This window comes from Gallinula chloropus, assembly GCF_964237585.1.
Source record: "Gallinula chloropus genome assembly, chromosome: 4".
NCBI classification, from domain to species: Eukaryota; Metazoa; Chordata; class Aves; order Gruiformes; family Rallidae; genus Gallinula; species Gallinula chloropus.
In genome coordinates, this window is record NC_140088.1 from 62,210,831 (window position 1) to 62,237,751 (window position 26,921).

The 26,921-nt window shown below is 38.9% G+C and overlaps 1 protein-coding gene across 1 annotated transcript; it reads left to right on the forward strand.

The window, feature by feature from the left end:
- Positions 1–903: 903 nt before the first annotated feature.
- ASB5 (ankyrin repeat and SOCS box containing 5) lies at positions 904–26,921 on the forward strand (the record flags this gene model as incomplete). Its single annotated transcript, XM_084263900.1, has 7 exons — positions 904–1,099; positions 21,390–21,469; positions 22,541–22,648; positions 24,123–24,273; positions 24,399–24,533; positions 25,417–25,608; positions 26,307–26,921. 7 exons carry the CDS (start codon positions 904–906, stop codon positions 26,432–26,434), a joined length of 990 nt encoding a protein of 329 aa, XP_084120026.1. The 3' UTR covers positions 26,435–26,921.

The following is a 26,921-nucleotide window of genomic DNA, read 5'->3' on the forward strand; positions in this document are numbered from 1 at the left end:
TAGTGTATAAGCAAATTGATTCTCAAAAAATCTGAGGAATTTAGATTCCCCTCTCTAAAACTGGCCAAGAAATCAAGTCTGTCATGCAATAGGCTTAAAATAATACGATGCAGCACAACGGAATGTATATCATAAACATTTGGAATTTTCCATACTGTATATTTACCATTATGTTTATTTAATTTTAATTACATTTTAATTAGTATAATTTTAGATGGTCTGAGATCTTATTTATAAAACCATCTAGGAGTTATCTCTGAATACTTTTTTTTGTATAATGCTGTAAGCTATGTCTACTACATACTTTCATTCAGCCTGAATGAAGTAAGAGATTGTCAAAGCTGATACAAAAATCTCTGTTTCTTACTAATGTTCATTTCAGGTATTTACTGATGTGGTTCTAGTTGTGTAAAAAAACACACAACAGTAGTCTGACATAAAATGAAGCAGCACAAAAAAGTAATTGTACTTTTTAGTATAGAAGCAAAAGGTTTTAAGCAAAAACTGATTACTTAAGTTACCTGGTTTAGTACTTGAAGCTGTAGTTCTTAATACTTTTGACAGCGTATTTTTAAACACATATTAATAGGGTAAATAATTAGAAATTCAGAATTTGGATTGCAACAGACCTTTTAAGTGAAACAAGTACAATCCAGGGCTTGTAACCTGTGTCTGTTATGTTCCGTCCCACTAGAATATCACCAGGCCAGCAGGAGCGGTAGTGAACTCAATACTATGTACAGTATAAATAATCGTCATATTTTGAGCAGCAAGCATCATGACCAGCTGATATTTTCTTTCCTCAGGACCAGTTGTTCCCAAGAGTGCGTGGCTGGAGCCATATGATCTTATCAACACATTTGAGAGCCCTACCCAAACACTGAGAGAGATTTTGCTGCAGCAATGACTGTCATAGAAGAAAGTCGCCCTTTTGCCCAGCAGCTATCCAATGTCTACTTTACTATACTTTCCCTTTTTTGTTTTAAACTTTTTGTGAAGATCAGCCTCGCTATCCTAAGTCATTTCTACATCGTGAAAGGAAACCGTAAGGAAGCAGCAAGGATAGCTGCTGAATTTTACGGAGTTCCTCAAGGACAAGGTAAATTTGTACTTACTATCTTATCACTACTGTTTGGGGTTTCTGTTTTTACTGGGTTTTATTCCCAGGTAATTGTTTATCTGCTAACCTCATTTATATTCAGTTTGTCAAATGATATGCCTGAGTGACTTTTTTTCTGTAGTTCTCACTGTGGGTTTTAACAACAAATATGTGATGGAATGTTGTTAGATTATTTAAGCCTTTTTTTTTTTTAAGATTATTAAATTCAGAGTGAAGCTGAAGTATTACAGCCAATGTTCTGTGAGGAGAGAGGCCTGTACTTAAGATGACTGTATTTAAGATTGCCAAATACTTCCCAATCTAAGATGATTTTTCAAATTGCTTCAAATGTTCCTTTGCTTACCCATTTGTGGTTGAAACTTTCCACGCTTGGCATGTGGTTATTTTGCAACACTTTAGTGCTACTAGTCCAAATATTTCTGAATAATTAATCCTTGATTAAGTTAAATTTTTTGGATAATAATTTATTGGAGAAGATGTAGTCCTTATGTACTTTGAATTAGCTATTGTCTTGGCACCTATCAGAAAGATTACTGTTTGTCAGGGTGAACTTTTGGGCATCTGTGTGGAAAGCCATAGAATTTTACGGGGTTGAAAGATCTTGTGAAAACTCCTTTTCCAGTTTGCTCAAGCAGAACTTTGGCAGAGCTGGGCAGTACTGTTGCCCCAAGCTCATCGGTGGTGAACCAGAGTCGTTTTCATTCAATTCTTTTTCTGGGTCACAGAACACAGAAAACTCCCACTTCTCGGTTGTGGTATCCTAGTGGGTGACATGTTTTTTCTCAACCTGGAATCCCTGCTGCCTCGCTCGTCTCTGCTTGCTGTTCCTTGTATTCTGGGATGACAAGAAGTTTGGATTAGGTGATGGAACAGGAAAACTTGTCTTGCTTCTTACCACCTTCCTCACTCATCCCTAGGTACCATGAACAATAAGTAACGCCAGTTAAGTGCAAAGGGGGAAAGTGTAGAAATGAGTGAGAAAAAACTTGAAATGTAAAGATCTTGTCAAGTCTTCAATGTTAGGACAAAAGTTAGACATTTTATGTGTCTGTACTTAAATTTGCAAACCAGAAAGAGCAGGAATTAGCTTGCTTGGCAGAAGATTGACTTGAGGTGGATCTGTGTTATGTGTTCTGTGCACAGTTTAGAAAGTTCAGAAACACAGGGTTTTTACATCTGAGTATGTTAATAATATAATTTGAACCATTACATATCTGCTTCATGCGAGGATGTATGCAGCTATATATGTATGTGGTGGTGGGTGGGGTGGGTGCATGTGTACTCACTGGAGTAGGATGGGAAGGTCTGACTGATTATCCCACTGGCAGAAATACTTGCAGTGACTGTGATACCCCTCACTTGAAAGCAAGATATTTTTTTTTGTCAAGAACTGCTAGCTAGTTCTGAGCCAGCTCATTCTGACACAGCTGGCACAGAATCTAAAGAAGAAAAAAGACTGAGAAAAACGAGGGAAAAGAATGACATGCACCAGGTTGGACCATAAAATAGTCTTCACATTGCTACCTGTTGCTGAATCCAGAAGACTTTTCTTTGGTCACTTGTCAAATGTCTGAAGTATTATACCTAAACAAATTTATATTCATCATTCTAGTAGCTGACCCATGCAAAAGATGAAAATCTGTTGCTCCCACAGGTTACTGTTTTGCTCAGGTAGCAGTTTATATTGATTTAAAGGCTACAGTATGTGGTAGAGTTCCTATTTTTATGCTTGGTTTATTAAAAGAAAACAAACTATTTTGTTCTTAAAATGTACTTTTTACAACTCAGTGCCAGTGTGTCTTCATTTTTCACTGCCCAACTTCCAGTGTTTGGGCCCAGATTTGGAACAGTCCTAAGTACATGTTCAGCTAATGTTACATAATCTGCTAATTAAGCCATTTTTCGTTGTTAACAGGACCAATCCTTGTTCTTTGGGATGCAAATAAGGTTCTTGAAAATTACAATGTTATCTTACCTTTTCTGTACCTTTGTTCTATGTTTGTAGTAGTGGGCTGTGGTGGTTTAGCCCTGGCTGGAGGCCAGATGCCCACCAGAGTCTCTCTATCACACCCCTGTTCAGCTGGACAAGGGAGAAAATATCTATTGAGGTGCTTAGGGGTCGAGATAAGGACAGGGAGAGATCATTCCACAATCAGCGTCACGGGCAAAACAGACTCAACACAGAATAAAGGAAAGAAAACTCTCTAATTTATTATACTACACACATAGTGACACCAGTCTGATAATGAGAAGCACGAGAAGATCTTAAAGCACCTCCCGCACCCCTCCCTTCTTAGCAGGCTTCACTCGAGTCATGATTTCACTCCCTTCTTCCCCCCTCACTGTGGCACAGGAAGGGGCAGGGACTGGGGGAATGGGGGTTTCGGTCAGTTCCTCACAAGTTCATTTCTTTCTTGGCTGGGGCTGGGGGCATTCCACACACCCTCCCCCTGCTGCACCATGGGGTCCCACCCACAGGAGACAGTCCTTCACTCCAACATGAGTCCTTTCCCACAGGGCTTCAGCTCTTCACCAGCTGCCCTGGTATGGGTCACTGCTATGGGGCGCAAACATAAATAACAGAATGTGTTTCAGTCTCTCAAGCCCAGACTATTCCAGCCTGGTCCTCCACGGGGCTACCCCATCCCTCAGCAAACCTGCTCCGGCATGGATCTCTCTCTCTCTCTCGCTCATCTCTGTCTCTGTCCATGGGCTGCAAGTGCTGGCAGGGGCTTGCTCCAATGTGGGTCACAGCATCTCCTGTATGTCTCCACCTGCTCCAGCGTGGGGCCTTTTCCATGGGCTGCAGGGGAACTCTCGCTCCACCATGGGTTTCTCCATGGGCTGCTTACATTTTTTTCTTCTTAAATGTGATTCCCAGAGGTGCTGTGACCATCACTGATGGGCTCAGCCTTGGTCAGCAATGACTCTGGCCTTGAGCTGGCTGGTGTTTGCAGGCTTGGGCCTGTAGAAAGCTTCTAGCTGCTTCTTGCAGAAGCCACTCCTGCAGCCCTGCCTTCTCCACCAGCACCCAGCCATGCAAAACTACAACCAGGCATGATACTGCCTCAGCCCACACCACGTTGTGAGATTTGGCTTGTTTATATTTGTTAAATATGGTACAGAGATACCTCAGCAGAGTTTGTGTTACCGTGCACAAAACATCCTGTTCAAAGTAACATGTAGAAGACGTACAATACATATTGTGAAGCTGCAGGTTGTAACATTAAATGATAAAATTAAATAGAGTATCCTCCTAATAAGCGATCTTGTTCTGTGGGTTTTATTAAATAATACAGAAGCATCAGCAGAAAAGAAAAAAACTTAAAACAGAAAAATAGCCTGTCATTGCCCAATTGAAGTTTATAGTACTTCAATAATTGATTCTAATTGGAGGAAATGTTAGTTTTAATTTTCTAGTTTTAACCTGATTTTGTGCTTTTAAAATCCTGTTAGTGCTGGTATTTTCCATTTGTGTGTAATACTGCAAAGTTACTATTTCCTATCGTAATGGTTTGACTAGGATGGAATGCTACAGTTTTAAAGAAGAGCCTTTGGAAACTGTGCTGCTAGGCACAGGCATTATCTCATGTTTACTGAAGTGAGCTCTTGAGTTAAAATAAGCCTTTCTTTTAAGAAGCCTGTATAATTTGGGACATTTTAGGTAATGAGCGAGTAGTACTTGGTGAAACTCCTTTTATCAGGCTGAAGGTTTATAGGTCAGTACAGGATTTGAGGCCCAGGGATCACAGGTTTCATTGCTGATTGACTTTGTTTTGTGGCCCGTTTTACCTGTGTCTTCTGCCTGCTGTGGTTTTGTTGCTAGATATTAGTAGTGAAACACATCATACTGTGTTCCTTAATATTTCAGGAGTATGTTCTCTTCCGTAGGGATCGTCACGAGCCTATTGAGTTAAATCTATCCTTTGGCTCTCACGTGTATTTGAACAGCTGGATAGGGATAGTGTCACAATAATTAATTAGAAATTATTTTACTGTGTATGTGGCATTGAAATATAAGAACTAGATCAGTGTTCAGCATCAGCTAAGACCAGAAAAGTGCATATAAAATCTCTATTAATTATAAGTCACGTTAATTTGTGGAGATGAAGTTGGAGTAACATTTTTCTTCCATACAGCCAAAATGCACCGTGAGAGGCAATTTGAACACCCTAGGGTCAAATATACATGGGCTGTCTGGCAGGTATTTATCTAACCTGTTTCTAAAATGCTTTGTGATTTCAGCAGTGTTCTTATGCAACCAATTACAATTTTTTCTGTTCTCATCTCTAGAATGCTTTTCACTCCCCTCCAAGACCTACCTAAATTTTTATTTCTGCAAAATAAATACATAAAATAGGACTAGGGAATTTATCAGTTTTCTCCATGTGTGAGAAGGAATGAATTTAAAGACTATTGTAATGCATCTTCCTATCTCTACTATTTTTTTTTCTACAGTAATGAAAAAAGGGTTTAACTTAGTCTGTTCTCCTAAGTCTTGTTTTCTAGACCTGGAATTACGGTGGTTGCTCTTGTTTGGACTTGTGCCAGTTCATATACATTTCATAGACATTTACTGATGTTAAACAGAATACTCCAACTGAGGTTTTATTAGTGGAAAACTAGTGAAACCATTGGTTGTATAAAAGTGGAACAGTGATGTCATATATGATACCCTATGTAATACCTCCTGGAATTATGGTTTGATTTAATTTTTTTTCAGTGTCCATCCCACTGCTGCATCAGTAAATTATTAAGGATACAGCCTGTAGCCTACTACAAACCCCATGTTAAAACAGAATCTCTGTACTGTGCATTTGCTTTTTCCTCTCTTAAGTGCAATACTTTGTACTGGCCTTCAGCTAAATTAATGCTCTTGATATCAGAAAATGTCTCCATTTTACTCAAGTCTCCTTTGAATTGTTTCCCACTGAGCAGTTGCAGCACCTGCAGTTCAGTGTCATCTACTGATATTATAATAACATTCTATCATCCGCAGTATTAAAAAACTTGAACAGCAGTAAATCCAAGACACAACTCTGCAGTCCTTCACATGTGGTTAAAGTGGATTAAAACCCCATAATAAACTATCAGAATGTAATTATTTTTTTCCCCCCACTGAAGTCAGTGGTATTATTACCATAACAGAATTAAGTGAAAAAGGGATCCCTTCTGTTATAAAGGTCTCATTGACTGAGTTGTTTTTCACTTTACCACTGATTTGGTAAACACTCAGGTTTACATACTTGCCCCATGGAATTGAAAGGGACTGAGTGGTTGTTTAGAGATTAAGTGCTTTGCAATTAGGGATTGTGGCTGTGTTGTAAACAGGTTGTGGTGCCTAGCTTTTTTCTTTTTCATTGTGTTGAAGTGAACATGTATTTATTCATTAGGCTAGAAAATTCACAGAAGCCAACATTTTATTGATTTCTTTATGGAAAAAGTCATAGCACATATTTGTTTATTCCCTTCTAAAATTCTGTGCCCTATAAACTGACCTACAACAATGAACTTAATTGCAAATTAAGTTTGGGTTTAATTAGCTCAGTAGCAGGCTGTCTGTCTGCAATGACAGTGGTCTGCACAGTAAGATTTCTTCTCCCACTGTATTTCCAGAGTGGTGAAGAGTTAATAACTTACCCTTTGTTCTGCTGTTGCTGGATACAAACTGGAGGATCCAAAGCAACCTTTAGACTCTTGCTACACTACCACTTAGCTGGTCAAATCATGAAAAGTGCTCTGCATATGCAAGCACTGAGTTGGAGCTTCAGCTGAGTTTTATAATTCAGTTGCTTTAGGATACGGTAGTAGAACTGTGGTAAGTGTGTATCAAATCTTAAGGGTTAACTCATTGTCCATAGTTTTGGGTCTGCAAGGTATAAACTTTACTGACAAATAGAGGTAAGAGCTTGACTTGTATAGAAGAGTCTGTGCTTTGGTAATACAGATAACTGCATAGAAGGAGGGGTAGTTCCCATTCATAAGTTTTTTTAATAAGGCAAAAAGTGTCTATTTTATAAAAATTAAACGTGATAGTAACTGCCAAAATGCCTGCAGCTGCAAGCAGAAGATGGTATGGAGGAACTTCCTTATGAATGAATCATGCAGAAGTTAATATAGCATAAATGACAGACAACTAGTCATGGACTCATACAGATAACAGGGGTCTTACCCATAAGCTAAGTAGCTCTGGCAACATAAAATGCTTTTTCTTTAATATCCTATTTTTTTAGTCATGTCAACTGTCTTTTCAGAAAACGGTACTATTTTAAAGTAATATTTGAAGGTTATTTGAAAGCAGAATTTGTAGCTGTAGCATTTGAGTATAACTTCTCAAAATATATTATACTGTTTTTGTGGAACTGGAGAGATTAATATGCCTTGTTTTCTTAGTTTAAAAAAGAAGTCTACTCTTGAATGGACATAGAAGTTCTAAGCTATCTGTCTTTGCTGTGTCTGCCTTGGCTGGGCATGGTGGGAATGGCCAGTGCACTGGTTATTCCTAGTTACCCTGAATTAAGCCATCCAGGGGATTAAGGTAGTTCAAGACTGGGGCCCCCATCTCCTTTCACAATTATGAAACTTGAAGCCTTCTGTTTCCTTCTTTTTCTTGTACACGGAGTGCTGCTTGAGTGTACCTAACAAACTGGTCTGTTAAATACAACTCATAAAGAGGAAATAAAGCTGTGGTTCAGTGTTAAAGGTCCGCTGTTTGGAAAGCTTGATTACATTTTGAACTACAGCGAATAATTAGAGCAGTTTTCCTATTATTTTATTCTAACAAGTTGCAATTGATAATGTCACTCAGCAACAGTTGTTAGGTAGGGAAGATAGGCACGAGGCATTTTCTCAACTTGCATTCCACGGAGATCACTGTTCTATTAATAAAAGCCATAGAAGACCTCTACTAGCTTCCTGGATACAATAGAGATTCATTTAGTAATGATAGGAATATTGTATGGCATACCTCTTCGCCATACCACTTGGTGTAAGGCACCGCATTTAGCATTTGTTTTTCATATGCAGCACGTAAGCTAATGGTGTAAAAATGCTTAAGATATCAGGAATGTTCTTTTTTGAAAGTTCAGAAGAGAGGGGTTTTTTTTATGGACCTCAGCACCTTCTCTTATATGCTAAACAACTTTGACAAGTAACTGCCAAAAAAGAGTCATACTTCAAAATAAATCTCAAGAAGACACTTAGAGTGAAGCAAATGGCACCACATATCATCAAGATACCAGAACCATTCTTCTCTGAAGAACATAATCTACTTTAAAGGGGTTTTGGCAAGAGTTATATGATGCAACTAGACTGGCATGGCCAGAGCCCTGACCTATTTGCAGCAACGAAACCCAAGCACATCTGTTGGTAAACACTGACTCTTCCCTCACCTTGGAGAAAATCTCTGAGGGTACAGAAACTTCTAGTGAATATATCTGTTGGAGCCTATTTGAATGTTTGCTTCCCTGAAATGAACTGAGATACCCTATCATGTGGATTCCTGTGTGATTTTGTTGGGGTTTTTTTACTCCTATCTGTATTTGTATGTCAGAACCTCCTTGAGAAGAGCATTGCCATGAGGTGTATTTTATAGTCAGTGTAATTTATGTGTGCCTCTTAGAACTGTGTCTTTTCTCAAGATGAACCTCAACTTGTCACCAGCCTAGGTCCTGTTGGCTTGCTTGATGTGCACAGTCTTAACTCACATGGAAATACCTTTCAATTGATTATTTTTTCTGGATTAAATTAATGATAAACTTTTGAACTTCAGACAAGTACAAAAGAAACATCGTAAGCTCTGATGTAGCTTAAAACCTGGATTTTTTAAGGTACATAGCAATAAGACTGAAATATAATCCTGGAGCAATCTGCCTGCAAGGCCTCAAAGAGGACTATTGTTAAAAAAAGAAAAGCTTTTGGGAAACTCCACTACTGGCTTGGGGCGAACTCTTAACATACCATCTGCACTGGTCTTTCTTTTTGCAGCAGTGGGGCGTAAAGCGACAGGCTAAGACCAAAATAGCATGTATCCCTGAAGGTGATGTTCCTTCCCTCACCCATAGACCTGTTATGGCCAGGGTCCTGCTATTCGCACTCTTCTCTTGTAGGGGATGTTCTCAAACATTTGCAATGCAGGCAAGCAGCGAGTGAACTTCTGCCAGGGCTAGATGATGATGGCTTTGGGGGAATGCATTGCATGCCGAAGTACTGAGCTCTGTTCATGATTGCAGCAGTGCTTGCTGGCTGATCATAAATCCACTGTGGCATGCTGCATCTGTTGCACTAGTGGATGTTATTCTCTGCTATGTCTAGAGTCTTTCTGGCAATAGGTGTGACCTCTCCCTTTATGGCTGTTTTCTTACGGTAATTGGCTGAAGAGTCACTCTCTGGTGCTCTATACCATCCCTGTACCAATTACTGGGCCCATGCCTTGTGTCTTTCTTCTCTGTCAATGTCTGAAGCCCAGGCCTGCTTGGTAATGATTTGGCTGGACTCGTCATCATAATTGCTGTGCTTTGTTTTTCTTCAGCCCACATATTAGCAAATATTCTGTGTTACCACTGCCTGTCTGCATGAAGATGTCTGGCAGGTACACACTGCAAATCCATAACCTAAGAAATGTAGTAAATATATTGTTGTATGTTTGACTTTGGTGGTAGCTTAGACAGAGCCTTTATCATATCAGAATTTAAAATCTTTTTTAAACCTGTGTTGCTGATTCCCAGCATCCAAGGATACATGGCCAGACTGTAAAAATCTCAGGGAAAGATGAAAACTTTGAGCCATCCATGCTGTTGCCACCTTAATATTAATTTAGATTTCTAGCTAAGAGACAGTAACAATGCCCTGTAAAGAGCAGGAGTGTGTAACAGGCTTTTCTACTGCTTATAGTGGCATAGAGAAATGTCATTTTATGCTTAAATAACTAATGACATTTGAAAAAATTATCTGCGTATCTGCTGGCATTTGTCAAGATGTGAACAGAGGACTGGTCGGTGACACCTGGGTAATGCTTGAGCTTCTGATTGACTGCTAATGGCTTACAGTATCATTTTATCAGCCATGAAGTATGGCTGGATGCAAGAATTTGTTAAAAAAAAAAACAAACCAAAACCCAAACTGTTCCGGTCCGTTTTCTGTCCTGCCGTTAGAGCTTTGCCTCTGTTCTTTTATGGTGCATTTACCTTCCTTCACTTTGAGCTGCTAGTGTAGGATGTAACTGCGGCCACTGCGGCCTCTCAGGATGATATAATTTTGTCAGTAATCATGTTTCTGTAAATATTTCTAAAACTTGCTTTGCCTTGGCTTCTCCTGCAGGCAGGATCTCTGCTGGTTCATTTCTGGCAATGCCAAATGACAGGAAGCACTTGGGGTGTTGGCACTGAGATCCAGGGAGCTTACCTGGCATTTCAGCTCCATGGTTGTAGTCTGTGGATCAGCAGGAAAAGGCAGATTCTAGTTGTGTTCCAGAATTCAGTGTGCCAAATTCCATGCAGTCACTGTGACGTCATAATAATCCTGGTGATGAGAGCAGAGTGAAGCTGAGAGTCCAGAACAGTTTGAGAAGCAAGGTGGCTCATCAGTTGGCTAGCCTGAGGAGGGTGACATTCGAAAACAGCGCAATTTTATCCCATTTTTCTAAGATAAATTGTTGTTATTGGGAGTTTGGACTGTACTGCATCAAGCTGCATCACTTGTTGAAAGGTGTGGGGGTCCTTTTGTGGCTTTTTTTACGGAAGTTTTTTGTGTGTTATCACAAGTACATCTTTACTGCCTTAAGAACTGTCCTCAACATAGATTGAATTCTTCACTGAAAGGGAGGAACAAAAATTTCTTTCCATTTTATTCCCACCTGTAGAGACTGCTGTGCCTGTAAACTCAGAGCTATTTGCTGATACAGAAATGTTGAAACTGTACAGACATTTCTTTTTATAAAAATCTGAGGAAAAAGATTGTGATGAAAATCACTTGAAGGTTTCCTTTAACAATTCTTCCCCTGGGTTATAATAGTTGAGTAGAACTAAATATTAGTGAAACGCAACAGAGTGGATTATTTAATGCTCATCTGCTGAATTAAGTGAGAATTCCAAACTTATCTGTAAAATCCTCCAGTCTCCTTGCTCTGAGACTGTAGCATCTGCCCCTTCTTCTGGCTGCTTTTTTGCAGGTAGCTGTTTTGCTTCTTTGGGTAACTGGAATGTGAGTACTGTCCTAATTGCTTGTGTACTGAGGCAGGGAAAGGCATGGCCTACTGTGTTTTCCACATACTTGTGGATCTACTCAGATTTCTGTTCCAGGTTTTCTGGTGGATTTGGGGAGTATTTGAGTGTCTTGTAGAAAGAAAAATCTGAGGAGCAGAATCTGAATACCAAACCTAAGTATTTGCAAATATTAATAGTTTTACTGCCTAATGAAGTCAGGAGATACTGATTTTTACTTTGTAGCTAATGTAACCCAGTGCATGGGATGACTGACATGAGGAGGACTGCATAGAAATACCTTGTCAGGGGTGGAAGTGAAGTAGTGAGTTCTTCATGTTTACTCTACAGTTTTAACTGCATGTTCATCCCATCTTTATGTCAACACCTCAGTTCTATTTTTAAGATACTTCCAGTTGATTTCTGGTGTTAATCTAGCTTTATTTTTTTTAAAATAGGACATTTTGATGGCTTTTGCCTGGAGGATCAATAGTTGTCCCTAAAAGAATTTAGTGCAGAGGTGCTTCTAGAGTCCTGGTGTGGATAAGCTTTACTGCCTTTAAAGCATGAAAAAAGTGCATATTATTGTGCACTGCATTCTGATGCCCTCCAAAGAATTACAAGTAACATAATAATAATGAGTGGCAAGTGTCTATGGAGTAGAGATGTTTTTTCCTAGTACCATTGCTTGATTGTGGCAGATTTTGGGGTAGTCTAACTCCATTGGTAGCACGTGGCTTGCTAGGCCACTCTGGATGAGTGAACTACTTCCAGGTTTGTACCACTCTTCTGGAACAACACAGCTTCATTCTCAGCTGACAACCTCACCCACAAAACTCCTACAAAAACATGTAGGTCTCATCTTCCCAGCCCACAGTCAATCCCTGCCTAGCAGTGCCAGATGCTTGCTTGATCTCAGTCCTCACTACCTTCTCCTGAAAGTTCTGGGATTCCACTCCAACTGGAAAGGAAGTGTAAAACTGAGATGAGCCTCAGAGCCATGGCAAGTACAGAAATTGCCATTGGTTATTTCTCACAGAAAGATAATCCACTAGCAGTTGGTTGCCCTTGGTTTCATTATTTAAAAAAAAAAAACAAAAAAAAAAAAAGAAAAAAGACCAGCTTTTTCTGACAAAGTCTACTGCCGTATTTTCATCATGTGATCATAATGCCAAAACCAGTAAGATGATTTTTTGGGTTTTTTGGTAGTCAGACCATGCCTTTATTTATTCAGGATGTCGTTTCTAGTTGACATCTGTAGGCCACCATGTCCCCTATATAAAAATAACACAAACAAAACCAACAGAAAAACACCCACACCACAAAAGGACAGAAATGCTTCATAGTTTCTTAGATCTTCTGAATTCTAAAATGTCTCTTAACAGCAAGTTACATATTATTAAGGTTTAATGCAGTAATAATTATTGTTTCTACTATTAAAAGAGTTACCATTTTGATAAAACAGTTTTAGTTTTTCTGGTTTTAGGTTGATTCTTAGTCAAATCGAATATTTATGCATTAAGAATCTGTTTCTTTTTGACTATTTACATGTTAAGAATCTGCTATTTTGGTGAAATCATTAAAAATTTAACACCTTCTTCCCATTTAAATCATGTAAATAGTTAAGACTCATGCTGTAGCTAAGCTGATTCTTTCTCTGTTTTAAAAATAGAAAATGCTAGAGCAGTTCTTCCCTTCCCCCACTGTGTAGTCACTAGTCCAAGCTAGTAAATGTTACTGAATGGATTTCAGTGTTGTAGCCATTCTACGGCGAGTACTGCAAGATCCTTTGTGAGAAGTGAAAGGAGGAGACAAGGTAGAAATCCATTTGGGGACGTTCGTCAGACCAGAGTACCTGCACCAATGACTGACAGGCTTTCCTCCAGAAACAAATCATGACAACAAACACTGCTGCTCGGAGGAGACAGAATCTCCCCAAAAGACGCCTAGAAAGGGTAGGGGAGTGTCCTGCGAAACGAAAAGCTAGCTGGGGTATTCTCACCAGCCAAGGTTAGTATAGCAGCCATTTCAGAAACTGTGTACTAAGCTGACCCAATTTACAATGTTGTAGCACTAAACTGTTTTGTTTTCAGGTTTTTTTCTAGCTGTATATAAATGCATGCTTATGTTAGTGGCACTGTCTAGTCTTGCATGGGTTAACACAAGGCTGTCAAAGCTATTTTTGTTCTTTTTGCACTCCTATCAGCTGATCTAAAATACCTTTTCTTGTTTATCTGCCCTATTTGTTTTATGCAAGTGTTTAAGGCTTGACTAACCCTGACTTTTGCTGTCCTGTCACAAGGTAACTGGATACTGAAGCCTAATCTTTTACAACAGGGAACTGGGGAATGAAAGGAGGGGGAGGAGTAAACTTCACATATAACTTTATATGTAGAGAGAAATTTAGAGGTAGCTGAAATAGGAGGCAATGGAGGAACTACAGGTGACAGAATTCTTGTCCTGTATTAATACTAAAGAGAAGGATATAATTGTGAGGGCTTAAATAGGGAAGTACTGAGGAGGTATTTAAATTGCTGGACACTGACATTTTCAGCAATGAGGAACAAACTGTATGAGAACAAGTGTTTAGGACTGCTGTCATCTGTGTCATATTTTCCTGTTTTTTTTTTTTTTTCATAATACAAGTATGTAAATGCAACTCTGACTAATTGTGAGAGTCTAATAGGATTTTTTTTAAAGAGGGATCATAATTTCATTTAATATTGACCATATCATAAGGCTTAGAGTGAAGCAAAAAAATAGGAAAACAAAACTTTAAATTCTTGGCAATATGATGTCAAATGAAAAAAATGAAGATAAGATAGTCAAGAAAAGGAGGATACAGGAATGCAATGGTACTGTAAGGTGATAATGTATCTTTTGCCCTCCTCTTGCTCACTGTTTGGACTAAGGTTTCCTGACCAATTGTAAATTTTATTTAAGAACATTTTGGCTAGGTAGGTCAGTATTTCCAAAAACTGGGACATTCTCCCTCGGACTGAAGAGAGGTTTTACAGGAGTTTATCAGTGTTAGCAGTAGCCACTCCTCGATGTGGGTCAGAGTTACTCCTTTGCCATTCTTGCAAAGAAATAGCCACAGTTACTCAAATTTCCAAAAACACAGTAAAATGCAGAAAGTAAATTATCCCAAAGATTCCATATTAACATGGTCCAGCTGCTTACAGCCTCTTTGTCATTGCCTAAGTGGGTTTATATATTTATTCATGGACATCTTGAAGCCCTGAGAGACTTCCCTTGCAATTGAGGGTTGTTGCAGTTCACTTTGGATAGCGGGTATGTCTAGTAACAAATCTGAAGGATGCTTTTTTCTTCCCTCTTATTCCCATCCGTGGAAGTATCCCCCACAGAGCAAAGGAAGAGGAAGTCATACAGCAGTACAGTATGTGATTAAACGTGCTGATTAAAAAAAGGACGAAAAGTGGTTCAGGGACTGGAATATATCAAGATAAGATTAAGTAGAAGGGAGAAAGGATAGAGTCAGGCTAGGAAGAGGACTTCAACCTACTGGCATGAAGGTCCACAACTGTGCTACTTTACCAAAATGTCCTGGATGTGGCAAAAATGAGCACACTGGTCCCAGCTTTGCTGTAGTAGCAGGCTACTGTCTTTAAGGTTAGGGATTATACCACGTGCTGCATTCGCTCTCTGCAGGCTGGCAAAATACTGAGAATGCTGGAAAAGTGCTGAGAAAATTGCTTGCAGTCTGAATTAAGGCTGAGACTGTGTTTAAGGGGCAGAACTATTCCAGGCAGTCCTCCAAAGCCTGAACTCAGCTCAGAATATCCTTGCACTTTTTCTAACAGCTTCTAGTTGTGAAGGCCACTGAAAAGCCTTACTTTGTTTCAGTGGCTTGTCCAAGGAAATGATGACAGCCTAGGAGAGCTGCCAGCTGCTCCACGTGCTCAGGTCAAATCTGAAGTGGGTCTAATGGATTACGGAATTTAGAAGCTGTTGTGATTTTTCCAGCTTGGCTTTTTAGAATTTCTAATAGAGTTTAGTGGCTCATGTTTCCCTGTGAGAAGTGTGTCAAATCGCAGTGCCAAAGCACTCGAATTTTAGGAACTGTTAGAAGCTGTTCTGTCTGTGCCACACTGATTTGACCCTCTAATGCCTTATAACCCAGTATTTGACACTGTGGTCACATGCTGTACTTCACCAAGGCTGCTTCCTTGGCTGTGCAAGATGGATGATGTTCTGAGAATGCATTAGGTTTATACTGAGGAAAAATGCACCCTACCTTTTACTGTATGTTGCCAAGGTTAGTGAATGGTAGGAAAAATGAGCTAACTTCTTAATGTGTCTAAAAGCAAATACTATCTTTGTCTTAGCTGTGGCACCTGTGTGTTTTAAGACCAGTCATCAAACCTAAAGGTTTCTTGACTGATCATGGTTATTATTATCTAAGGCTGAAATTTCAGAAGCTCAAAGCCCTCATAACTGTAATTAAACTATGCTTTCAGTGTATGCTCAAATGCTTAAGTACCCTGGAAAAAATAAGCTATTGGGTTGGTTTTACAATTTAAGCATTAAAGCTCTCTGATTTTTGGTTCCTTAGTTATGAAGTAGTACAAATGGATGATGTTATGAAGATGGGTTCAACAAGAGATTTGAAATACTCTTTTGTTATTGGAAGAGTATAATGAAAAAGGCACTATAACATTAACAACATTATAGTCAAGTTAATTTGGGATTTAGATAATGTGTCTTAAAGAGCAAGAGATCATACTGGATGTGGAGATACAGAGTAATTTAAACGCAGTGGAATGGCAAAATGAATGTGTGATCACATAATGTGGGTGTAGCATAAACAGAACTGTGAGGGAAAATAGATTTGCTTTGTATGGTTTTCAAGAGTAGGAAACATTGGCATTTGTGTTTGGAATGAAATCCCCGAATTTTGAAAGTCTACATGATGATAAACACTGGAGAATATATATTAGCTTGAACCAATTAAAGTTTAATTTTTTTTTTGTATTTATGTGTACATATTTATAAAAAATTATATATATATGTGTGTGTATGCATATATATATATTTATAAATTGTTACATTGCTTAGGGATAGTTTAGTAGAGGACAGGTCTGGCTGGACTCTATGATCTCAAAGGTCTTTTCCAACTAAGCGATTCTGAGATTCTGTGAGAATTTTCAGTCAAATTAAACCCAAGATTATTTGAAATATTAAATGCCAGTTGAACTACATCTTCTTGCTCAGACATATTCTAATAGTTCTGACTCTCTTAGAGTTCTTCATTATTGATTGTTGGAATTTCATTTTTTTAAAAAGAAGTGGCATCTGCTTTGCTGGTCATCTCTAATTGTAGTAGTTAAGTACCACAGATGCATTTCCTAACTTTAAATCTTTGATTTAGGATGTTTTTCAATAGTTTTTAACATCCAATTAAGGTAGATGACACACTTCTTTATATCCTTTAAGGGCTTTAGACAAATGGGTAGTTGTATATTGCCACAATAAGAATCTGTTAAGAAACTTAATTGCATATAATGCAAAGTACCAGGCAGTTTTAACAATGGGAGAGCAGTGAGCCCATTGATTTTGGGGACTACCGTTTTTCTGGTAGAGTTATTGATCCTGTGTGCTGCTTCAGTTGCTACAAGCTGAAACACTCAGAATACAATTTAAGGAATAAAAGGTAACAGCGATGAGCTTAATCCATAGCATCGTTAGTTTTGCGGAAATGAATAGTAGTGACAACACTTTCCAAACAGTCTCTTATCTCCCAGTAATGAACCATGTCAGGCTTCTGTTTGCAGTTCTCTGATTCTACTGCTTCTTCTGAAATGGGAACCCAATGAAGCCAGTGAGAGAGCTTTAATTCATTCCCAGTCCTCCCTGTTCTGAAAATCCAGTGGTTTAATGTACCTTTTATAGTAGTTTTGGGTTTGTTTTTTGGGGGTCCTTTTGTTTGTTTATTTGTTTGTTTTTAAGTCTACATGAATTTTAGGAATAAAAAGGATGGGCTGACTGGAGTTAATACTTTTAGGAAACATTTAGGAAACTTTTAGGAAAATGTTTTTTCTTGGGAATGTTGGCTATAACTGTAGGAATGACTTACAGGTAATTGCAGGTAGATGTCAAGGAGTGAAGTCTGTAGGAAAGCATGAAGAAAATAACATTAATGACTTGGAAATGGATCAAAGCCAGAATTGAAAATCCTCAATTTTGGGGATTTTCACTGCTCAGAATAGTTATCAAACTGCTAATTTAACAACCAAAGAATTTATTTGAAGAGAAGTGCTAAAAGGAAAACGCAGTTTGGCATAGGGGTGAAATGCCATTTGAAACATATTCAGAATATCTTTTCTTACTTATTTTCTAATGATTATGAGTAAGTAAAATAACCTGTGAACACTTGGCAGTGCTTCCCTTACATGTCTAGGTACTCAGGCTTATTTTGGAGGATACAAAACAATGTGTCCCATTGTGTGAGGTTAAAAAAGGGTTAAAAAGGGAGGCGTTTGTCCTGCAACTCGTATTCAGGTCAGTGTTCTCAGGATTTCACTAGGAGTTTCTCCTGAGTTGAAATTCCAGTTAAGCTGTCTTGGGAGGCAAATGCAGAGATAGCAGCACTTTGGAAAGCTGTTATGATGAAAAAAGAAATGTGAAAAGTGAACAAAAAGGGCCACAGCCCTCTGGTGTAGGAAAAGAAGCTGGCAGCATGTAGACGCAGGTCACTTCAGCGCTGGCTGTGTTCAGCAAAGGGTGAAAGTTCATATTGCACTGAGCTGCCGATCTCCTTCCAAACATAGCTGCAGCGACTGGGAACAGGCCCAGCTGGGAAGGACAGAGCTGGGTTGGGGTTTTGGTTTGGGTTTTTTTTTTTAAATTTTATTTTTATTTTCCAGATTGAAAGGAATGAGTAGGATTTGTAATTGCAATTGGCTGGAAGTGCCGTGGGGAGATGGAGATTTAGGTATTGTATGATACTTTGTCATTTTGTTGGTTCTCTTTTTTTAACCCTGCCTGTTACTGCAGTGACTGTATGTACTCTTTCTTGTTAGTGTTTACAAAGCAGTGTAGGCTGTGCCCTTCCTGGTAAACTATACACCAGAGAACTTGGAACTAACTCGGCTTCTAAATATAGTTAAGAGATACTCTGTATTCAGCATCTGTCAGAGACACATAAGTAGGGAATTAATGCATTAACAGTTTTGGAATAGACTGCCTGCTAATTCTGCTCTTACAGACAACAATGAATGAAAAACGCCCTCATTTATATTCTCATTAGTGAGAGACACAGCAAGTTCTTGGATTAGCAGAGGGCAGCAATCTAGACAATTTACTTTGACACCTTTGTTTGCTTAGGATAGGTATTTATTTTGAATGTGTTCTTGTCTCCGTGGTCTTTTAATGGTGAATTACTGTGTTTATCAATAGATCAAGTTAGAATTGGAAAGCTTTTTCCAAGCTTGGTTTCTGCAAAATCTTTCTGCATCATTTTGCTTATAGATGTAGAGATGACACAGGCATTTTGTATTTAGAGGATTTAGCAGAACCACCTAGCTGCTGGGTGTCTCTATGTGAAGATGAAAGTTGTGTATAGGTGCAAAACAGAGCTCACAGTGGGATCCAAGGTTGTTTAATTCTGATATATGACTGGAGTAATGACATTTACAAACATTCTTTTGAGCAATCCAAGAGGGAAAGAGGTGAATCTTTGTTCTGTTTAGAGTTGCCCATGCCTAGAACAAAATGGGAGCGCATTTAACAAGCATAAAAAAATTCATGACACAATTTTATTAGAATTTTTTTTTTCATAGTACATAAGTGTCTGGGTTTTTTTTCCCCCTGTTAATTTAGAAGTAGGATAAACTGTCAGGAGAGAAGTTCTCATCTGTAGAGACAGGGGGAGAAAAAATTCAAAAGCATCTTCTATATATAGATTTTAGTTATTTTGGAGGAATGTTTTGCAGCTGCCAGCAGGAGAACTCAATGGATCTAATTAATATGAATTCAAATGACTTGAGTGCTGGTTCAGATACTACTCCAGAAGTAGTAAAACACTGGTCAAAAAATCTCATGATGATTGCACACTTGCAACCTATAGTAGGATAAATATATTTGAGCACCTGAAACACTGATGTTTTGTAAAAGTCACTTTTAAGATTTCTAAGCTCAAAAATCTTATCTTAAGATAAGACCCCTTGAAATTCCTTTCTTTTCGTGTGTGTGGTTTTTTCAGCTGTTATTGTGACTAGCAATAAGAATTGCAAAATACTGCATTTAATAAACCTCAAGTAAAAGGTTGAGGGATGAGTGTATGTGCATGTACGTACACATGGACACAGAGATGATCAGAGCTTAGTGCAAATAATTCTGAAAGAGTATTGGAAGCTGGATCTTTCCTGTGGTCCTTGTCTCACAGATGAAAGGAGCTTCGCAGGTACTGGATACTCTCACATAATGGAAATCACCTTGCACTTTAAAAATGAAGTTTACAGAGCTTTAGTCTCCTGTATTTTTTATTTTCTGTGATCAGCTTTAAACATTCTTATGGTAGTTTAAATAAAATCTCAGCCGTGCTTTCGTTTTGAGAAGTTTTTGATTTCAGCAGCACCCAGTGCTGCCGAGTGGCACAGTGCAGTTGCATGTCGTGTGAGAAGATGCAGACTTACACTGGAGGACGTTTTAGTGTCATTTGCCAGCACCTCCAGGGAAACAGGTCTCATCTCAGTTCCCATATTGTGTGCTGTTTCATGTTTTTAACTGTGACCCAATTTCTATTCAGGTTGATCAGTCTTAATATTTTTGGCCATTCTTCATGTGATTTAAGGGGGCTGTTTATTGGAAGCAAAAGGGTGCACTCTGAAACAGGCTCGTGGGCAGGAGGGGTCCAGTAGGAAATGGGAACAGGGTCTTTTTCTAGTGAGCAGTTACCTTAGAGCTTAGAGTGGTCACTGCTGGTGGTTGAGCAATAGCCATCTCATTTAAACCTCGCTGCCTGGTCGCTGAGGTGCGGTACCTGGCTTTGCAGGCAAGCCTAGTCCATTGCAGTGGGCAAAGCCAAAGGTGTTTCCGCGCCAGAGATTCATCTGCCATGTTTACCAGTTCATCGTCCGTGGCTGGTTCTCGCTGTGTTTCTCCAGGGATGTTGGGGGACTTGATCTAACTCACCTGAGTGACTGTATTAGTGTTTCACAGTTCCAGTGATTTTCTTCTAACAGGAATAAATCTTGGTAACTCACAGTATATTTTGAAGATGGTTCTTCCCTGCACGATCTCTCAAAAGCGGATTTGCAAAATTCCTGCAATAAATTGGCACCAGTGGTTGCCTGCAGCCCTGTCTGGGTAGAAGAACAGCAGCTGCTGGTTCTTTGAGAGGAGCCACGGGATGACTCTGGGGCCTGCGTGGGAGTTAAGGGGGAGGATGTGTGTGAAGGCAGGGCTGTTGTAGTTCCTTTATTATTTTATTCCCCTTTCTCTTTCAGAGAGTGTAAATAAATGAAAATAAATGCCAAACCTTTACATTAGACGTATCTAACTGGTTTTAGTCCTAATAGCCTGCTAGAATGAGAATTTAGGCTTAATGGAGTATTTCTACTGTAGCAATTTTTTTAGTGTGATTCTCACTGTATTTCCTTGCACTTGTGTAGTAGCTGCAGATTCATCATGCAAAGGGATTTCTGTATTGATTTTCATATGCATCAGCTTTTTTTGGGAATTTTCCAGGCAGGTCTGCGTCTGGTTTTGATTCAAATAACATTTTTTTGAATTCTGTACATTTCTGCATGCCAGTTGCAAAACAATAAGTTACATAATTAAAAAAAAAAGCAAAAATGTAGCAATTGATGGATTTATTAAACCAATACATCAGTATTTGTTCTCTGTACCACATTATTATTTATCATAAATGTTAAGTTTATAATAGAGCAATTTTTATTGTTTAGAAATACAGTCTCTAAAGAGGAAAAAGTAATTTCGTAGGACAGTTGACTTAATTCTGTGCATTATATTTTCTGCTTTGCTCTATGCATACCAAAATCCTTCTAATTCATATGGTTTACTCAATAAATGTTGTTATTATATAGGTTCTTGGGCAGATCGCTCACCTCTGCATGAGGCAGCCAGTCAAGGACGTCTTCTTTCTCTAAAGACTTTATTGTCACAGGTGAAGGCTGTATTCTTAAAATTGCTTTCATTTTTAACTTTACTTAACTTCTCAGCATAGATTATTAATGCAGATTGAGTATGCTTTGCTTTTTCACTTGAAACTTTCAGAGCAATACACACTTAAGAATTTTTTTTATGGTAAGAAAATATTTTAAGTATCTCCCCTATATGTTTTAAAACTTCCTCCCTCCCCAAATTAAAAAAAAAAAAAAATTCTTTACCAGAGCTGTACCTAAATGTGTATCAGTCTTCCCCTCTTGCATGGTAGAAGTCAGTGTAGTTCCAGTGCTGTAAGCTCTGAGGTAAATAGAGGTAGTCAGGAAGATCGTTGTTGAGCGGGTCACTGAAAAGTTCTGGGGTTTAAAAAGAAAAACCAAAACAAAAAACCAAAGGAAATCACTGGAAACTGCTTATTATTACAGTATTGTCATATTAGCTACCACAATACTGAAAAATTATACTACAGATTATGTTTGGTGAAAGCCAACAGATGCAATTATCAGTTCTTAAGAGTCAAGCAACCTCTACTGCAGAAAGTTTCAAGGGCTTGATGATTTTATCAATCAAAGAAGTGTTTTCCTTGCTGAAATTCCTGACTTCAGATATTTCAGACCTTAAGTCAGCATGATAAAATCACAGGAGAGTTCTGACTCAGGGCCTTGTTGAGTTTTGAGAACAGGGGGTGTGGAGATGGCCCAGCCTCTCTGGATCCCTGTTCCAGGGTTTCACAGCCCCCACAGTGACATTATTTTCCCATACAACTAATTGGACATCACCATGTTCTGACTGGTGTCATATGTGTCTTGTCCTATCACTACGTATGGCAACAGCCTTTGTCCCTCTCCATATCCTGTTCCTATCTCCAATTTTTTTATAAAGAAGAGCTGACAACTTTAATTGTTTTATACATTGATTGAAAGATTCTTTTTATGCTCACTGAAGATTTATTGCAAGTAGAGTTTTAAGCCTATTTAGAGTATTGTAAACTATTCCTTTAAAGAGTAGAGTGAGCAAATGGTTCTTAGCAGCTTTTGCATGGTCTTTATATGTCATTCATGTCTTATTTTAGGGGTACAATGTAGACACACTAACCATTGACCAAGTAACTCCACTTCATGAAGCCTGCCTGGGAGATCATGTGGGATGTGCAAGAATCCTTCTTGAAGCAGGAGCAAATGTAAGGGTGTTTTTTGGATACAAAGTCCAGTGTTAACCTTGGTTTAACTGAGAAGGGTTTGGGTTTTTTTGGCATTTCCCTCTGCCTGTTGGTTGAGTTGATCTCAGTTACAAAATGCTGCCATCTGAAAGCCAGTAAAGGAAAGAGATGGGTCAAAGGAACATCATTAGAGACATGTGAGGTTAAAAGAAAAAAACCAACTCACATAACTGTGCCTGTAAGAGGAGCTATCAAACTGAAGAACAGTAACAGTGAAAATAGATGGGAGTTGGGCAGGTACTGAGACAGAGCAATGAACTGGAGAGAACAGTATGTCACCAGCCTTATTTCTTCTCTGAATTTCATTACATTATTTCTCTTCTAAAGTACAGAACACATCCCTTTACTGGTTTCTTCTTGCTTTGAGTGGCTTGCAAGGGACTGTTCTTTTCATCTCCAGAATATCTTTGGTCACACTGCACCTTTGTGTTCTGAAGTTATTTTTGATGAGAGTACAAGAAAGCACTTGCTCATTTCTGTACTCCTGACAGAGGCTGACTGTCATCCCAAAACAGACATGGGATCTCACAGCCCACTTTGACTACAACCTCTGCTGACAGTAGTGTTCAGATGTATCATTTCCCAAATTTCTGATCTCTGTGATGGAAATATTTGTTGTCCTTACAATTCAGGGTTGAGAACCACGCAGAATATGTCTATGTAATAGAGGAAAAAATATGTAAAAGCTTTCCAAAAACAATTTCTCTCCATTGCAGCTAGCACAAGGATTCTGAAGATGCAAACCTAGAGATGCTATAGACAAAACCATAAGAACAAATTTAATTTGCCTAGGTGAAGTTTGGTAGCGCTTTTGGAGACTTTGGTGGGTTTAGGGAGTGCGTCGAAGAGAATAGGCTAGAGCCCTGGAAGGAGCCCTCTACAAATACCTGTGCTCCTTCCTTTGGTGTCTTTAGCCCTGACAGATTTCCACAGTCTATCTCCTCATTCTCTCACACTGGGAATACTCTGTTACCCAGTGAGGTGGTGAGGTCAGTATTAAACCAGCGAGCCTCTACTACCAGCTTTGTCTCCATCCTGTGAAATACTACTCCAACGTGTAGATTAAAGCCATGGAAGAAAATTCCAACTAATTGTCCCAATTAGCACGGAGCTTGCATTCTTGGCAGAGAACGCGTAGATTTTCTGTATCCCCAAGGCAAGCCTAGTGAAAAGAAAATGACTTCCTGCCCAAATGTTGATGGGTGCTCTTTAGTATTCCAGGAGTAGCTTGGTGTATTCCATATAGTTTAAGGAGAGTAATAGTAAAGTGATTGCAACTGAGAGGTGTGGTGAGGACAAGGACCAAGCAGTTAAGCTATGTTATTCTAACTGGTAATTTTTATATTTTTTATTTCGTTGCAATTTCTAACCACATCCTGTTTACAAATTCACCTTTCTTTCAGTGCTCCTTCTAAGCAGATTTTATGTGTTCCAGGTAAACGCAACGACAATTGACGGAGTGACACCTTTGTTTAATGCGTGCTCAAGAGGCAGCGCAGCGTGTGCTGAGCTCCTGCTAGAGTACGGTGCCAAAGCTCAGTGGGAGTCCTGTCTGCCCTCACCAACTCATGAGGCAGCCAGCAGAGGTAAGAAGTTACCGGCTCAGCAAGCACAGAGCAGGTGTTGAATGTCTCCATAACAGTGTTGAGAAACTTGTCCAGTTTTGTCTATGAGACAGCTTACTGAAGTCGAGCAAACTCTCTGTTGACAGGTCACAGTGAATGTCTGGAGGTGCTGATATCCTGGGGTATAGATGTTGACCAAGATCTTCCTCATTTAGGAACACCTCTGTATGTAGCATGCGTTTCACAGCAGATCCATTGTATTCGAAAGCTCCTTTATGCCGGTATGTCATGGTTTAAATAAAACATTGCTATTTCTCAAGTACTGATATTTCAAGAAAATCTAGAAAACAAAACTTACTGTACTTTTTGCCCAGAATCAAAATAAAATGCTTTATATGCACTTAACATTTTTTTAAAATACTGGGACAGCTAGCCAAAATATATACTTCCCTTACTGAAGGCTTTAAACAGAATCACTGAAGTTCAATATTTATATTTTTGTACATACACCAGTTCAAGAAAGAATCTAACTTGGATGCTTTATAGCTTTTCACATGTTTAAGTTGGCAAAGGGTTTGAAATAGATTCTCATCCCATCCAATCTTTATCAAGAATTTTTCCGTACAGGACTTTGTTTTCTTGACTGCATACCCCACATTAATTAAAATTACCAGGGGAAAGACCCCAGACCGTTAATTCTCCCAATCTACGAAATTCTCATTATTACACTTTTATATTAATATGGAATTGCTAATATATTTTAAATTAAAAATGACTAAATTAATTTGAAAAAATGCATTCATATTTAAGAAAAAAAAAAAAATCCATACAAGAGTTAAACAAAACTGTCCGGTACGGCCAGTTAGCGCAACAGTGCTGCTCAGATGACCCAATTTGATTCTTTTCCTCTTTTTAGAAATTATTTTCCTTTAGAATCTAGTTGTGCTTAGGTAAAAAAACGTTAGGATAGGCATATGGGTTTAAAAATGCAGCCCTGTGATAGGATGAGGTGTAGTGCTATGTCATAAAATGAATGAAGTGGCCAAATTCATGGTGGCATTCTAGGACATTGGGGTTTTTTGTTTGGTTTGTAACATCATTTTTACTAAGTCATAGCTCTAATTAATCCCTTCCTTCGTCTCTGTGTGTGCATCTGCTCACCAGGTGCCAATGTCCAGAAAGGAAAGCATTTGGAAACTCCACTCCATGCTGCTGCCCAGCATTCTAGTACAGAGATTGTAAACTTACTCCTTGAATTCGGGGCAGACATCAATGCCAAAAATACAGATTTTGAGAGGCCTGTTGACTTAGCCGCTCCAAGCAGTTTGGTGGAGAGGCTGCTGCTTCTCCACGAAGGTAAGTTTTACCTCCGTGATTTTGCAAATGTTAACTTCTATTCATAATTCCCACCCCCCAAAAAAGCCCCACCAACTCAAGTTTGAATGCTGGGACCCCCCCCTCAAACCAGTCGTGTATCATGAAATTACGGAGTCCGGTAGGATTTTTCGAGGCCACAGCACAGATGCCAGAAAATGAATCGGCAGGAAAGGTGTATGCTGGAGACAGGTGGCAGCATGGTCAGTTTGAGGGAGCGGGGAGGCACCCAGGGACAAAGGCTGGTAAGTGAGCTAGTAAGACCTCTAGGCATGGCCCAGGATTTTGGGGTATTTTCCCTGCTTATTCTCGTCGCAGTGATGCATTGGTGGTGCCGTGTAGCAGGTATTTCACCTGTTCTAGGAATAAAAAAAACAAAACCAAGAAACAACACCAGGGTTTTTAAAATTGCTGGCATCTGGAAACAGGATTTTAATTTAAAAGCACAAATTCTTTGGTGACCTGACCTTGGCTTTTTTATTTCCTGCATTGTTATTGAACTTCCATGTGCTGTAGTCTTCAGCTTTGAGGGCAAAAAGGCGTAGAAGGAAAAGAATAAATTTGCAAAATTTGAACATTTATTTATTTTTTAGAAACCTCATTACTGCCCAAGGCTGTTGTAAAATGAAGTCCTGTCTTTCCTAGCTGTGTTATGGCACTTCCTTCTTTTTTGTTTGCAGCCACACCAGCTTCCCTGTGCCAGCTCTGCCGGCTGTGTATCCGCAATTACATAGGAAGAGCCAGACTTCATCTCGTCCCACAACTCCAGCTGCCAACGATACTGAAGAATTTTTTACAGTATAGATAACGTGGCAACGGACCTTTGGAAACTTGAGCAGCAGGTCCTTTTTCTTCCTTCTCTTTATCCTATGTTTCACCTGCAGAACTGCTGGGCGGATACAAAGCCTTCATATTAAAAAATAAATACATGTAACTCCTGGTGTTGGGTTATAATAACGATAATTGGGAGCTGTTCAGCAACTGGTATGAAGGTGCTAATAAGGCTGAATTGAGTAAGTGTGCTGATACCCTGGGGAATGATTGTATAGCTTTAGCTTAACACTTAATAAATAAATAGCTTTAGTGCTGGTAATTTTATTTGTATTTATACTTTTAAAATGTGTTTGACACACCTGAACCACAAAGGGTTTCTTCATTATTGTTTGTTAAGTTTGTTATTAAGTTTTTGAGTCATTATTTCATGTGTTTTTAAATTTCTATTGTTGGTGTACCTATAAATATCTAGTGATAGGTGCACCATATATATTGATGAAAATAAATCAGAGACATGTCAA